This window comes from Cynocephalus volans, chromosome 4 (genome assembly GCF_027409185.1).
Source record: "Cynocephalus volans isolate mCynVol1 chromosome 4, mCynVol1.pri, whole genome shotgun sequence".
Classification (NCBI taxonomy): Eukaryota; Metazoa; Chordata; class Mammalia; order Dermoptera; family Cynocephalidae; genus Cynocephalus; species Cynocephalus volans.
The window spans coordinates 100,377,912-100,393,647 of record NC_084463.1 but is presented as its reverse complement, the minus strand read 5'-3'; the positions used below and the strand labels follow the sequence as shown (position 1 = coordinate 100,393,647).

The window sequence follows — 15,736 nt, the reverse complement described above, 5'->3', positions numbered from 1 at the left end:
TCAGTTTACATTAGTCCCTCTGGAATACAGCGCTGAAAATCTGTATAACACAACTTAGCACTCTCTTTTTTGAAGTTGTGCCTATTAAGTCAACAGAACTGATTTTTGTAAGCCACATTCAAAGATACTATGGTGTCCTGCTCATCATCCCTAGAATGCTGACTCATGTTGTCCTCTAATTATGCAAGAATTGTATCCCATAGAAACAAAGAAAGTATGCAATTTAAGGGAAGAAACTGATGTTCTGCATGAATTTTTCTAAGCGTTTAGCTCAGGGTTGTGTAAGTGTTGTAGTAAGTGTTCTGTGAGTACTTCCTGAGCAGTTGCTTTGAGGATAGTAATGGAAAGGAGTGCTTTTTTCTTGGGAATGTTCAGTGATCATGAGTAACGGACTTTCTGGGATGAATTATAAACATCTTACTAACGGCAGGTAATGTGTGCACCACATACTTTGCATTTGGAGATGCTGCTGTTAGCAAGGAGGAGAGCACATTTTTTTTAACGGTATTTTTAATTTAGTAAGGATCTCCTTGCCATCCTTAAGATCAGTGATCAGAATAATACTTTGTATCTCCTCAGAGTTTACAAAGGTAAAAACTGTATCTCTTTAGAGTTTACAAAGGTAAAAATAACACACGATCTATTTGGCCCTCCGAACACCCTGTGAGGTGAAGGGATATCTTTTCTCCTGTATTACCATGTTGAAACCTAGGCTCAAAAGTTAAGAGATTTGGCCAAGGTAATCAAGCAGGTATTTAGTATATTTGAGACTCTGATACAATCAATTACTTTTTACCTTTTATGTACTAGGAACTATGCTAAGTGCTTCATGCTTCACATTTATCATCTCTAATTCTCATTTTAGATCTGCATTATAGTTATTATCACCATTTCACAACTCAGATACAGATACTTGCCCATGGTCACATATAAAAGTTAGAACTGAAACATACCCAGATCCTCTGAGTTTTAATTCCAACTAATTTTTCCTTTGTAATTTTTTATAAGCCCAATTGTATGGTTTTATAAACATCAGCCGTGTTTTTGACAGGGCAAACTGAGGTGCATTAAGCAATAAGGAGTATCCACTAGCAGTCACTTTCCATTACTCTCCAACCCTCCCAGTCCTAGCCATTCACTAATCTACTTTCTGTCTTTATAGATTTACCTAATCTGGACATAAAATATAAATGGAATTGTACAATATGTGGTCTTTTGTGACTGGCTTCTTTTATCTTAGCATAAAGTTTTCAAATAAAGTTTCACTTTATTTCTTTTTATGTCTGAATAATATTCCATTGTATGGATATACCACATTTTTTTTATACATTCACCAGTGGATGGACATTTGTGTTGTTTCCACTCTTTGTCTTACAAATAATACTTCTAAAAGCATTCATGGGTCACCTCTTCCAGGGTGACAGAGACTCAAAGGATTACTCAAAGCCCATTTCTCCAGAGCAGTGAGAGGCCCAGAAGGGGTTAATCCTAGGATCAATTCTTTCAGAAGAGAAGAATTCCTAGGAATAACCCTGAATCAGGTTTTCTCTCAGTTTTTATTCTCCAGGCAGGAAAGTTACAGAAAAGGAACACAGGTGGTTACAAAAAGAACAATGAGATAATTGTCAAAGCAACACTTAGTTCCCTAAGAAACTCAAAGAAACAGCCGGAGGCGAGATGAGGAACATCCCTCAACCATCAGCCTTGAAGCCTTTAGCTCACATACTTTCCATCATTAGGTTTAGCTGCACCAAGGATGATGCTCCCAGAGCAAGCATTTTTGCTGTGTTATAATTTTTTTTTATCTACACCAGAGACTTTAGTCCTGGGAAAGTTTTCTGTTTTTCCCAAGCTAAGCATTTCTATGTGCAACTCTTAAGAAGTTAGGCTATACCTTAAACTAAAGGGCTTTGGCCTTGCTAAAACTATAGGGCTGTGGCCCCACTAAGCTATAAGTTATGCCCTGTAAAATACATTTGCTTTATTAATGTTGGTATCCTCCACATTCATGTCCACCTTTTTGTGTGGTTTTTATTTCTCTTGGGCATATACATAGGAGTGGAATTGCTGGATAATACAGTAACTATGTTTAACCTTTTGAGGAACTGACAGAGACTATTTTTCAAAGTGGCTGCACCATTTTACATTCCAACTAGCAGTGTATGTGGTTCTAGTTCGTCCACATCCTTGTCCATACTTGTTATTTCTTCTTTTTGATCATAGCCATCCTACCGTATGAAGTGGTATGTGATTGTGGTTTTGATTTGCATTCTCCTAATGACTACTGATGTTGAGCATCTTTTCATGTGCTTACTGTCCATTTGTATATCTTCTTTGGAGAAATGTCTATTCAGATCTTTTGCCTATTTTTTATTTGGATTACTTCTCTTTATTATTGAGTTGTAAGAATTCTCTATGTATTCTAGATACTTGTTCTACTTGTGTCTGTCTAGAACATGCAAATATTTTCTCCTATTCCATGGGTTGTCTTTTTACTCACTTGATGGTATTCTTGGAAGTACAAAAGTTTTTTGTTTTGATGAAATTCAATTTATTTATTTTTCCTTTTGTCCCTTATACTTTTGGTGTCATATCTAAGGAGGCTTTGTGTAACAAAAGGTCAAAGATTTCTGCCTATATTTTCTTCTAAGAGTTTTCTAGTTTTAGCTCTTACATTTAGGTCTGTGATTCATTTTAGTGAACTTTTGTGTATGATAGTGGAATGGATCCAATTTCATTCTTTTGCATGTGGATATCCAGTTGTCCCAGCACCATTTATTGAAAAGACTCCTCTTTTCCCATTTAATTGTCTTGGCATCCTTGTTGAAAATCATTTGACTGTAAATGTTAGAGTTTATTTCTGGACTCTTAGTTCTATTCCATTGTTCTACGTATCTGTCCTTATAAGAGTACCACACTGTCTTCATTGTTGTAGCTTTGTTATAAGTTTGAAGTCAAGCAGTGTGAGTCCTCCAAATTTCTTCTTCTTTTTCATAATTATTGAAAGATTATTTATATTCTTAAAAAAATTTTGTTGAATGCTTATTTATGTGCCAGACCATATTCCTATTCTTTTACATACATGAGTATCTTTAGGTCATCCTTAAAACAGTTCTTTCAGACCTTGTGTTGCCCATTTATAGCTAAGAAAACAGTTTTGAAGAGGTTAAGTAACTTTCTCAAGGGATAGTTATTAGTTAATGATGGGACTTGGGATTTGCATTCATTCAAGTCTGACAGACACAAAATCTATGTTTTAAAACACTTTTTTAAAGTGAGGCTTTGGTAAATAATGCAAGGCCTGTGGTAGATGCCTTTGTTCTACACATAGAACTGTATCCTACACAGGCAAACACCCCAGGAAGATTGGCAACCAACTTTCTGCTTCTCCCACCTAACAACTTAATCTCATCATATCAATCCGTTTTATTGCCATTTGTCAGAGCATCTGTATTAGTCTGTTTCTGTTGCTTATAACAAAATAGCTGGAACTGGGCATTTTATAAAGAAAACAAAATGTATTGCTTACAGGTGACAGCGACCCAGGGGTCTCACAATGCAAGATGGTGGAAGCAGAGAGAGAGAGAGCAGAGAGACAGAGACTCTCCTCTTTTTTAAAGCCCTCAGAACCACGCCCCTGACCATCGTTTTTAATCTGTTCACTATGGCATGGTCCTGTGATCTAATGACCTCTTCAAGGCAATTACCATAATAGGATTTCCCACCCTCTTAAGTCACAGTGGGGGTTAAGTTTCTTATACATAAAACTTGGGGGGGCACAATTCAAGCTTCAGGGAATTTTTGGGGGGCATTATTCAATCCACTACACCATCCAACAGGCATCTAAACTAAACTAACTTTATAATCCAACTCTCCAGAGAAAGGATTTGTTTCTAATACAGTAAATATAGGAGCAGCTCTAATTCTAAACACAATTTTTTTTGTTTTTGCAAATTTTAAGACTTGAGATGAACTCCTTTTTAAAGAAATTTATTCTCATAACATTATTATCTTTGGGGGTTCCCTTACCTTAAATTTGTCATTTGCATATGAATTCCATTGTACATGTGGGAGGGGCTTGTGAGATTTAGAAATGGCTCATAAATGGAAATTGTAACAGGTAATAGGACAGGCTGAGGTTCCAAACTGAAATGGTAATTAGTATTTCACTTTAAAGTTTCTTATGCCTGGAAAATACTAATAGAAGATGATAGAATTATTTGTTTAGTGAGAATATTAGAGCCATAAGGTACCATCATGTCCCCTTTTACTGATGGGAAAACCAAAGCTCAGAGAAGGGAAGGGACCTGTGAAAGTCAGTGACAAAGACAGAACTAGAAGACTGAAGTTTCCTGACTCACCATACAGTGATCTTTTTCTTTTTATTACGGTAAAAAACACATGACATAAAATTTACCATCTTAATCATATTTTTAAGTTTACATTTCATTAGTGTTAGATATATTCCCACTGTTATGAAACAGATTTGAAATTCTTTATCCGGTTAAATAACAACTCCCCTTTCCCACCTTCCTGAAGCCCCTGGCTACCACCATTGTACTTTCTGTTTCTATGAATTTAACTACTTTAGATACCTCATGTAAGTGGAATCATACAGATGTGTCTTTTTGTGACTAGCTTATTTCACATAGTACAGTGTCCTCAAGGTTCATCCAATTTGTAGAGTAAGACAGGATTTCCTTCCTTTTTAAGGTTGAATAACATATATATGTGTACACACACACACACACACACACACACACACACACAGAGTCATGTGTCACTTGATGGGGATGTATTCTGAGAAATGCATCATTAGACAATTTCATCTTTGTGCAAACGTCATAGACTGTACTTACACAAATCAGCGTACTACACACTTATAATCTTATTGGACCACCATCATGTACACAGTCTGTCATAGCCTACTACAAACCTGTAATCTTATTGGACCACCATCATACATGCAGTCTGTCGTTGAAAGGTGTCCATGGTGGTACCACATTTTTTTATCCATTTATCTGTTGATGGACATTTGGGTTGCTTCTACCTCTTAACTGTTATGGATAGTGCTGCTGTGAATATGAGTTGCAAATATCTCTTCGATATCTTACTTTCAGTTCTTTTGGATATAAACCCAGAAGTGGAATTTCTGGATCATATAATAATTCTATTTTTAATTTTTTGAGGAACCACTTTGCTTTTTTCCATAGCAGTTGCACCATTTGACAGCCCAGATCACAAGGTTTCTAATTTCTCCACATCCTCACTGACATTTATTTTCTCTTTTTTTGGTAGTAGCGTACTAATGAGGGTGAGGTGGTATCTTGCTGTGGTTTTGATTTGCGTTGCTCCATTGATTAGTGATGTTGAGCATCTTTTTATATGCTTGTTGGCTATTTGTATATTGCCTTTGGAGAAATGTCTGTTCAAATCCTTTGCCCATTTTTTCATCAGATTATTTGATTTTTTGTGGCTGAGTTGTAGGTGTTCTTTGTATATTATGGATATTAATCCCTTATCAGATATAAGATTGGCATAGGCTTTCTCCTGTTCCATAGATTGCCTTTGCACTTTGTTCATTGTGTCCTTTGATGCACAAAAGTGTTTAAGTTTGATGTAGTACCATTTGTCTATTTTTGCTTTTGTTGCCTGTGCTTTTGGTGTCATATCTAAGAAATCATTGCCAAGTCCAGTGTCATGAAGTTTTTCCCCTATTTTTTTTTCTAGGAGTTTTACAGTCTTAGGTCTTACATTTAGGTCTTTAATCCATTTGAGTTAATTTTTATATGTGGTGTAAGATAAGGGCCCAATTTCATTCCTTTGTGTATGTGTATCTATTTGTTTAGTTAACTCAACACTATTTGTTGAAGAGACTGTCCTTTCCCCATTGAGTGGTCTAGACACTTTTGTCAAAGATCATTTGACCATACATGTGAGGCTTTATTTCTGTGCTCTCTAGTCTATTCCATTGGTCTATTTGCCTTTATGCCATTACCAAACTGTTTTGATTACTACAGCTTTGTGTAATATATTTTGAAATTAGAGAGTGTGAGTCCTCCAATTTTGTTCCTCTTTTTCAAAGTTGTTTTGGCTATTCAGGGTCCAGTGGAATTCCTTGTGAATTTTAAGATGTTTTTTTTCTATTTCCTCAAAAAATGCCATTGGGATTTTGGTAGGGATTATATTTAATTTGTAGATCACTTTGAGTAGTATGGACATTTTAGTCATCCAGCGATCTTTAACAGAATATGTTGCTGTCTCAGGTTCACTTCTAGATTTTCATATTGTAGTTGATGCAGTGTCCTAATTATTTTGGTTAAAATATTTCACATATTTCATTGATGCAAAAAAGTATAGAGAATCATTTATTTGTTCAGCTAATACTGATTGTATACTTTGTGCCCATTCACTTTCCAACTATCAAGATTTAAACAGATGTTGACATTTTTTTCATATTTGTGTCATATTTTCTTCTTAAAATTGCTATTGCAGGAATATTATATCATTATCATAAATCAAAATGAAGGAAAAAAATGTTCTGCCAGCAAATCAATCTATTTTCAGTTTTTCCTTCCAGCCTTTCTCATAAGTATATCACATTTTTCTGGTAGTAATCCTCTTAGATGACATATTGTACTCTGCTTGTTTTACTTAATATTATATTGTAAGCATTTTTTTCATACTGTAATGTGTTCTTCGTAATCTTTTGATGGTATATCCTTCTTGCCAACTGGCTATAAGAAAAGCTTAAGCTTGGCTCTACCATTTACTAACTTTGTGATCTTAAGTTTCCTAAGTTTACTGAAACTAATAGAAGTAAAAAATAAACTTCTAATTATCTAAAAATGGAGATTACAACAATAACCTATTTAATAAGACTGTTATAAGGATTAAATGTATATTAAAATGACTGGGACACAGTAGGGCCTTAATAAGTGCTAGTTTCCTTCCCTTTCCTTTTCCCAGGGACCTAGTTTTTATCCTGTTCCTCCAGGGGTTGCCCTTGGAGACTCAGAACTTGCTCTTATTTCACCAGACCAAGAAAGACCATCCATATACCTGGAGAATTGAACTGGCAAAAACGGAAAAATACTGGGATGGCTGGTTCCGAGGCTTATCCAATCTCTTTCTTAGTTGTCCTATTCCTAAATTGCTGCTCTTGGCCGGTAAGTGTGTATATTAGTCCATTTGTGTTGCTATAACAGAAATACCTGAGACTGGGTAATTTATAATGAACAGAGGTTTATTTACTTACGATTCTGGGACAGCTGTGTCTGGCATGGGCCTCAGGCTGCTTCTACTCATGGTGGAAAGTGGCAGGCAGCCGGCGGGTACAAGCAGATCAAATGGTGAGAGGAAGCAAGAGAGAGAGAGAGAGGGGTGCCAGGGTCTTTTGAACAACCAGCTCTTGCAGGAACTGATAGAGGGAGAACTCACTCACTACTCCCCCCACCTAGGAAGAGCATTAATCCATTCATGAGGGATCCACTCCCATGACTCAAACAGCTTCCAACACTGCCACATTGGGGATCAGATTTCTGCATGAGTTTTGGAACAACACATACACACAGATAGAGTTTGTACACCGAACTCTATCGGCGTGTATGTGTATATATTTGTTAGCTCAGCTGCCATAACAAAATAGTATAGACTGGGTGGCTTAAGCAAGAAAAATTTATTCTCACAGTTCTGGAGGCTGAAAATCTGAGAGCAGGGTGCCAACATGGTCAGGTTCTGGTGAGGGTTCTCTCTTTGTGCCTTCTCTCATGTGGCCAAGAGAGAACAAGAGTGAACTCTCTGGTATCTCTTATTATAAGGACACTAATCCTATATCAGACCCTCCACCCTTATGCTCATTTAACCTTTTGCTCATTACCTCTTTGTAGGCCCTATCTTCAAATACCGTCACATTGGGGGTTTAAGCCATCAACATGAATTTGGGGGGACACAATTCAGTCCATAGTAATGTGGGTATATCATCATCTGTATATGATCTCGTTAAAACTACTAGCCAAATGGGTAGTGACTTCTAAAGTGGACTACCATCTTCACTCATCTGTTCCCTTTTTCCTCCTCATGCCCAATCCCTAAACCTAACTGAGCATAGGCATCCACCTGGGATAGCCTAGTTCTGGCCTAGCTTTTGTACCTCGTCAAGCCCAAGTCCTTCTAGAGCTAGATATCGTGGTGTAAGGATATTTTGAGTGTTATGAGAATCAAAACAGTAAAACCCTATTTTCAGTAACCGTTTAAATGAGTAAAATGATTACAGGATAATCTCAACCTTGAAAGTCTATCTGGTGAGAATATAACCTCTGGGAGTTAGGATTGTCATTAACATGAATTGAGAATATCCTCATGTTTACAACTTTGTAACTATTTTTAATTAGTACTTGAACAGCAAAACCTGTTTCACAGGGCATTTTTCAGTAAGCTGCTCATGGATTCTCTTGTTTTGTTCTAGGTGTTGATAGGTTGGATAAAGATCTGACCATTGGCCAGATGCAAGGTAAGTTATCAAGAAATTATACCCCTTACCCTTTTCTGAGGGCAGAGAGAGAGGGGTCAGGGTCATGTGAAAATTAATATTCTGAGCTGGTTAGGTGCAGTGGAGAAAGCATGAGCTTTACAAGTCAGACCCATCTTTGAGATCCACCTCTGCTTCTGACCTACTGTGTGATTATGAGCATGTATTTCGCTTTTTAGAGCTTTGATTTTCTTTTTCTTTTCCATCTAAAAATGGGTATGATAGTACTTATGTCTCAGAGTTATAAGAATTAAAATGAGGCAATGTGTTTTAAAATTATAAAGTACTATAGGTAGCTAACATTGCAAAAGGAGATATTCTGAATACTGATCAGTATTTTTATTACAGTTAGAATTTTTTTTTTTTTTTTTTTTTGTCTTTTTCGTGACCAGCACTCAGCCAGTGAGCGAACTGGCCGTTCCTATATGGGATCCGAACCCGCGGCGGGAGAGTCGCCGCGCTCCCAGCACAGCACTACCAATTGCGCCACGGGCTCGGCCCTACAGTTAGAATTTTTAGGAAAGGGAAAGATCCAAGATAATGTAGACACAAAAAGGAATAGAATCTGTTTTGAAGACAGCATGGTGAGGTGGTAAAAGGAAGGGCTCTGAGGTTGGAGAACTGAGTTTTGAATATTGCTTTCCTAGTAATTTTTTGACCCTGGGTGAGGTGTACTTGACCTGCTTCAGCTTTAGTTTTCTTCATCTGTAAAATGAGAAAATTGATGACAGCCTCAATCAAAGGGTTTGGGAGGTATAATAAGAAGGAAAATGACACGTTGAGCACTATACAGAGGTGCAGGTATGGTGTAAGATGACAGTGGAGGCAGTGGGACCAACTTTGTGGAGGAAGCTCTTGCTTTAGTTTGGGTGAAAGACTTGGTGAAAATGAAGTCAGTACGTATGACAACTTTGGGTCACGGGAAGAAGAGTTCCGACTCCAAGACTAGGGTTTCAGGCTCAAGCAGATTCTGTTCTTGACCTTCCTTCTCTACTTACTTTCCCTGGGCAAATTTCATGGCTTCTATTTATACCCCGATGATTCCCAAAGCTAAACATCCAACTTTATCCCCTCTTCTGAGCTCCAATCCTGGCCTGGGTATCAAACCTGCTGGACATCTACACTTGGATGTATCATGGGCCCCTCAAACTGTTCTCATAGCTACCCTCAAGCTCTCTACAGAGAAGGGAGCTATATTCCCTCATTATATGTTCAAAGGCTGTTGAATGACTTATAAAACTCTGTCCCCAGACCCTCATGCCCTTCCCTTCCTTTAACTCCATAGTGTTCTGAGTCCTGGAGCAGGACCATGAGCTGGGACTGTGTGATTTTTATGGCATAATTGGTAATTCTGGGCTTAGACACATATCTGTATGCTTAAATTCAATTCAAGCAAACGTTTCCTAAGCACTCTTTCTGTGCAAGACACCTAAGCTTGATGCTGTGCAGACAAAAGAATCAGATATGGCCCCTGAAACTGTCTGAAAGCAATTGACTTGGTCTGGAATAGCATTTGAAACCAATGTTGATCACCAGCCTTGGATTCAGACAGTCCTGGGTTTGAATCACTGTTACTGGTTTTGTGGCCTGAGTGAATTGCTAACTTCTTTAATACTGAGTTTCTTCATTTATAAAATAGAGATGATGACGTATCTAGGTAGTTACATGGGGTTTAAATGAGAAATGTGGGTGCAGTAAAAGTCTGACAGATGATGCTTTTCATTATGTCCAGCAAGCACTCAATAATTCCTCATTAGATGCCCTCCTGTTTTCTCAGTATGGATTGTGTCAAGACCACCTTTTTTTTCAGAGAAAGCATCCCATGAGTATAGAGAGTAAATGGCTAGGATGAGGGAAATTCCATAAAACAAAATGAAATGGGTAAGTCTGCATAGATCCCAAACCACAGCCTTCCCAGAACTGTGTTCAAAGCAGCTGAATTTGTTGTAGAACCCTAGAAACTCATCACTTATTCATGGCTCAACTTGAATAAATAATTTAGGATCTCTGAACCTAAGGTTCTTCATCTATAAAATCAGAGAAGAGGGTTTAGAAATATTCTCACCTCATAGGATAATTGTATGCATTACTCATGATTATGTTATCTTATGTATACCTTGCATAGTGTTACTAGTATATGTGAGTTCTCCCTTATTACTTACTTATACCCACTCTTCCAAAGAGGAATGAAAAATACACCCCTAGTCATCAGAGGCAGATAGAAAGACCAGGGGGGTTGGAGTTGTAAGTTTGGCTGTGGTCATTTGTTTAGTCATTCATTCATCCAAGACTTACTAAGCACCTACTCAGTGCCCAGCCCTATGTTGGGTCCAATTAGGGATGTAGAACAAATGATAGTGCCAGCCCCCATTCTTATGGAAATGACACACTCTTGTGGAGGCATGTAAAATATAAGCTTACAAAACTAGAAGGCACATCCTGCTCTGTGTTTGGATCCAAATGCATTAACAATAGTCCCTTAGGAGATAGAATGGTGAGGTGACTAGGCTGGAGCACCCACAGGCAGCTTACTGCGGAAGGAGAGGCATAAGCTGAGCTTAACTGAATGGAGTGGTCATAGTTCCTCCACTAATTAACTAAGTGGCCTTGGGCAAGTCCCTTCACTAATCATGGCCTCAGTTTCATCATCTCAAAAAAGAATTTTAATATTTGTCCTGTGTAATTTTATAGGGTAAATTTTTTTTTTTTTTCCTTTTTTCTAACCGGTAAGGGGATTGCAGCCTTTGGCATGGTGTTGTCTGCACCTGAGCGCACCGGCCATCCCTATATAGGATCCGAACCCACGGCCTCGGTGCTACCAGCGCCACACTCTCCCGAGTGAGTCACGGGTCTGGCCCTATAGGGTAAATTTGAGAATCAACTTTAAAAATGGATGGAAGAGTACATTGGAAACTTTTTGAAGCACTATGTAACTGGGGTAAGAAGCACAGAATGTGATAACCAGAAGGACTTCCAGAGCTTATTCCCTTATTTTGTAAATGGAGAAACTGAGGCTCACAGAGTCTGCTCTTTGCCGATGGGAGCTCTGGGTCTCATGTCCTTTAGTCTCCTTAGGGATCTTCTTTATCAATCATCTCTATTCACTTTTAATGGCTATCACATTAGTTGTGAGCTTGCAGTGTTCCATAAGACAGTGAAAAAGTTCTTAGAACAGTGCCTGGCACATAGTTAAGTACTCAAATGTTAACATTATTTTAATAATAAATTTCAAAATCCTTAACATAGCTTACAAAAAACCTGAATGGTATGGTCCCTGCTTACCTCTCCAGCCTAATTGTTAACCACTCTCATAAGCACCATGCCAAGCCTCTTTTAGATTTCCATGAATAAATACCATTTCAAGACTTCTTTCTTTTTGTAGGCTATTCTTTTTGTGTGGGAAAAGAATATTCTATTCTTCCTGGATCTCTGTTGGATTCTGAAGCCCCCTTTCCTATGCTCTTACAGCCCATTGTGCCCAATTTTATCGTAAGGGCTACATGCTGCATTAAAATGTTGGTTTTTATGTTTTACCCCCCCCCCCCCCCCCGCTGAGGACAGGAACTGTTTCTTCTGTGTGTTATGGTCCACAGTAAATGTATACTAAATAGGTACAGAAAGAAAAAGTGAAGGGAAAATGATTTGCCCAAGATTACAATTACAATTATTACCATCCTTATCAAAGAGTTGGTAATTGGGCCCAGAGTGTTGGGGGTAAAGGGTCAGGGTAGAAATGTGGAGGTCCTGGGCTCCAGGAGTGACTATGAGGCTGCAGAGGTGGTTAGGAGAGGGCTGTTTTAGTCTCTGAGTTTGCCTGGTTTTGCTTCTTTTCCAGGGAAGTTCCAGATGCAGGTTCTCCCCCAGTGTGGCCATGCAGTCCATGAGGATGCCCCCGACAAGGTGAGTCTGGTACTTGATGACTATATAACGACAAGTGTGAGAGTAACCTTGGATGTCACAGAAGATAGGACAAGCCTCTGAGTCTTAGCCTGTATTGCTTGCAGCAGCTGCTATGAGGCCTGTGCAACTGCAATTCCACCAGCTCCCCAAACCTCCCTCTGGCAGCTGCCTCTGGTCCTGGCTTTGTACGTAAGGGCTGAGGTGCTACTGGCACCCTGCTGTTTCTTCCCAGGGTCATATGGTTATGATCTTAAGCTCTACTTCGCCATCACCCACAAAAGACAGATGGACGAAGGGATGATTGGAATAGAAACTACTCCCTAAACTATAGTCACAGTGAGGAATTAATATAGGCTTCTCCTGTGGGAAAAAGGTGCTTTGTAACTCAGGGGATAAATAAGCACTTCACATCATTCCTCTTGACCTGTCTGGAGCCATCACTGGCAAGGATGGTGGGAAAGAACATCCGAATCCTGCCAGGGCCCATGTGCTTTTGATTTCAAGCTACGCAGACCTATGGGACTCATGAGAGCACCATAGAGCCTAACCTTCCAACAGAAGCCCACAAGACTTCCTAGGCTAAGCCCTGTCACTAACCTTTATGTGGCCTGGAATCTCTCTCCCTGTTCCAGGTAGCCGAAGCTGTTGCTACTTTCCTGATCCGGCACAGGTTTGCAGAGCCCATTGGTGGATTCCAGTGGTAAGGAAGTATAAGGGTTTAGGACCCCAGCAGTGCTGACCAACTCCAACAAACAGTTATTTGCAAGGTTGTAAATATCTTGGGTTTACCCCTACTTGGTTTGGGTCACCATACCTCTTCCTAAACCAAGAGCCTGGCATGCGTGTTTCTACAAAGCCATGGTTAGTTGTTTCTGTGTGCTCTGGTCCAGTGGGTTGTTGATGAGGCTGTGATTAAATTGTGCCTGGTCTGAGGAAAGCTGGGCAGGACATGGAGACTATAGAAATTTAAAGCAGGATTTTCAATCTCAGCATTACTGACTTTTTAGGGCAGGTAATTCTTTGTTGTGGGGGGCCATCCTGTGCGTTGTAGGATGTTTAGCAGCACCTCTGGCTTCTGCCCACTAGATGTCAGTAGCACCTCCCACACACAGTTCTGACAACCAAAAATGTCTTCAGATACTACCAAATGTCTCAAGGGAGGCAAAATCGCTACCACTGGTCTAGAGGAAGAAGTGGGGCCAGGTGTCTCATCCTTAGGAAGCTCTTCATCTGATTAGGGAGACTCAGTTGGGCTCTTTGTTGAGGAGGAAGAAGACCCAAACCAGACAGTCCTGGACCACCTCAGAAAGCTCCTAGTCTGTGCTGCAGAAGGCCCTTGATCCTCAGAGAGCCCACAAGCCTGATGAGAAGTCAGTCCTGCCCCCTGGAAAATATCTTCCCTGATTTTGGTGAGGGTTCAGGGGAACTTGTTCCTTACCCTCAGAAAGTTTGATGCAGAAGAAATGCTAAAGAAGAAATGGCTTCTACCTTAGTGAACTCTGAATGCCAATTCCTGGGAGCTGAGAGTGACAGGGCAGGGTAAGCATTGGAGATCATGACAGGAGCTGGTACAGTGAGCCACAGAAGTGACACCATTGTGCCAAACCATCCTTCTAGCAGCTGACTGTTGATGGATCCCAGGAATCAACATTAAAGGCTTAACTTCTCTTAAAGTGTTGGACTGGGGCTCCTGGACCATTTGGAGCCTTCGTCAAATGAGCAGTTCACTGAGAGCAGACCTTGTGTCTAGCCCAGGATGGGGCTGTGGGGAGATGGGACAGAAGGTTATTAGGGAGGGCTTCAAGGAGGAGACAGGGTAAGCAGGGAAAGTTAGTGATGGTTACATTTTCTTTCCCTTCTCTTTCTGCTCTTCACAGTGTGTTTCCTGGCTGTTAGCGACCTGCTTATCTGCTCCTCCCCAACATTGAGCTCTGTTGTAAATACATCGCACCAGAGGCCACTGTGATGCCGCTGTCTCCTCACCATCCCGCCCGGCCATGTGACACCGGCTCCCTGTAGACGGGCATCCCCAGATGTACAAACCCTTTTGTGTATTCCTGCCAAAAGCACTGTTTTCCAGGGCCCTTGACCAACATCGGCCTCCCTACTCCAGGGCTCCCCAACTCCTACCCCTTCCCTGTGCAGGAGCAGCCCCTGCCTGTTCTCCCTGCCTTGCCTAAGGTGAAGCCTCCATCGGAGCTGCCCCCCCTGGGCCCCTGTTCCTGGTATTAGGCAATGCATCTGGGTCCAAATATCTCCCTAGGCTCAGGGACCTCCGTTCCTTGAGATTGTTCTTGGTGTGGTCCTGCCATACCTTATGGGATGGACAATGCACAGGGTGGTCCTTATTTTTCCCTTTCAAATAAAACACCAATCAGGTACCTTTTTATCCCAGTCTTACTCTTCCAAGTTTGGAAGACCCAGAGAAGCTAGGATCCCATTCTTAGGTACAGGGAGGGGTGGTGGATAGCATCACAAGAAACCAGGCTGAAAATCAGGTCCAGCCAGTCCAAGCACATGGCCTCCCATCTGGGAAAGCCCACTGTCCCACTCCCACATGTCTGGGCACCTGCCCTGGGCTGAGGCCAGGCTGCTCTAGGGGCCTCTTGAGCCCTCACCTGCTATTGAGCAACCCAGGTTAAATACAGCCCATGCACAAAATCACAGGCTAAAGCCTGTGGAAGTGTTTTTAATAATCAAATTTAACCATTTTCATAATTGGTTCCTGGAGGTGTGCAGAGTGTCGGCTTGCCTCTTCTAGACCCACAGCTTCTCTTCGCCATTTGTGATTTCCATGTCACTCTCCATAGAAACATTACAGCCTAGCACTCCCAGTCTTTACCCTCTTCCAGCTGCCCCATCACAGCACTGCAGCCTCCTCCTGCTGTCCTGGCACGCCATTTCCAAGGGCAGGGAGGGGCAATCTCCTGAAGCCCATCTTTTCTGTGACTGTCTTAGGTGATGCGTAGCCCCCTCCAACTTTCCACCCAACAACTTCCTATCCCTGTCCTGCTGCATGGTCCGGAGTCTGGGACCTATTTTGTTTCTTTGTTATTTATGACGTTGTGTAAAGAAAATAAATATCTCCCAACCTTTATTGGTCTGGTCATTTTCTGTGGAGTTGTCCTTATTTCTCCTGATCTGAGCTCAGGGGACAGTTTGTTGAACTTAGTTGTAATAGAACTCCAGAAACCCATTTCCTTATAGCCTATCAGTATTTTATACTCTGCCTGCTCCCCAGATCCAGAATATTCAGGAGATGGACACAGTCAGCCTCCACTGCAGCAATGGAGGCCTGGATTCCTG

General features: G+C 40.6%; 1 protein-coding gene across 1 annotated transcript in view; it reads left to right on the top strand.

Annotated features, from left to right (window-relative positions):
- Window positions 1–15,527, top strand: part of PPME1 (protein phosphatase methylesterase 1) — a 67,410-nt gene extending 51,883 nt beyond the window's left edge. The window contains exons 10-14 of the mRNA XM_063093481.1: window positions 7,040–7,169; window positions 8,468–8,512; window positions 12,366–12,430; window positions 13,063–13,130; window positions 14,308–15,527. Coding sequence (XP_062949551.1) covers window positions 7,040–7,169; window positions 8,468–8,512; window positions 12,366–12,430; window positions 13,063–13,130; window positions 14,308–14,326 — 327 coding nt within the window. The 3' untranslated portion in view covers window positions 14,327–15,527. The remainder of the gene's footprint in view (window positions 1–7,039; window positions 7,170–8,467; window positions 8,513–12,365; window positions 12,431–13,062; window positions 13,131–14,307) is intronic.
- The last annotated feature ends 209 nt before the right edge of the window (window positions 15,528–15,736 follow it).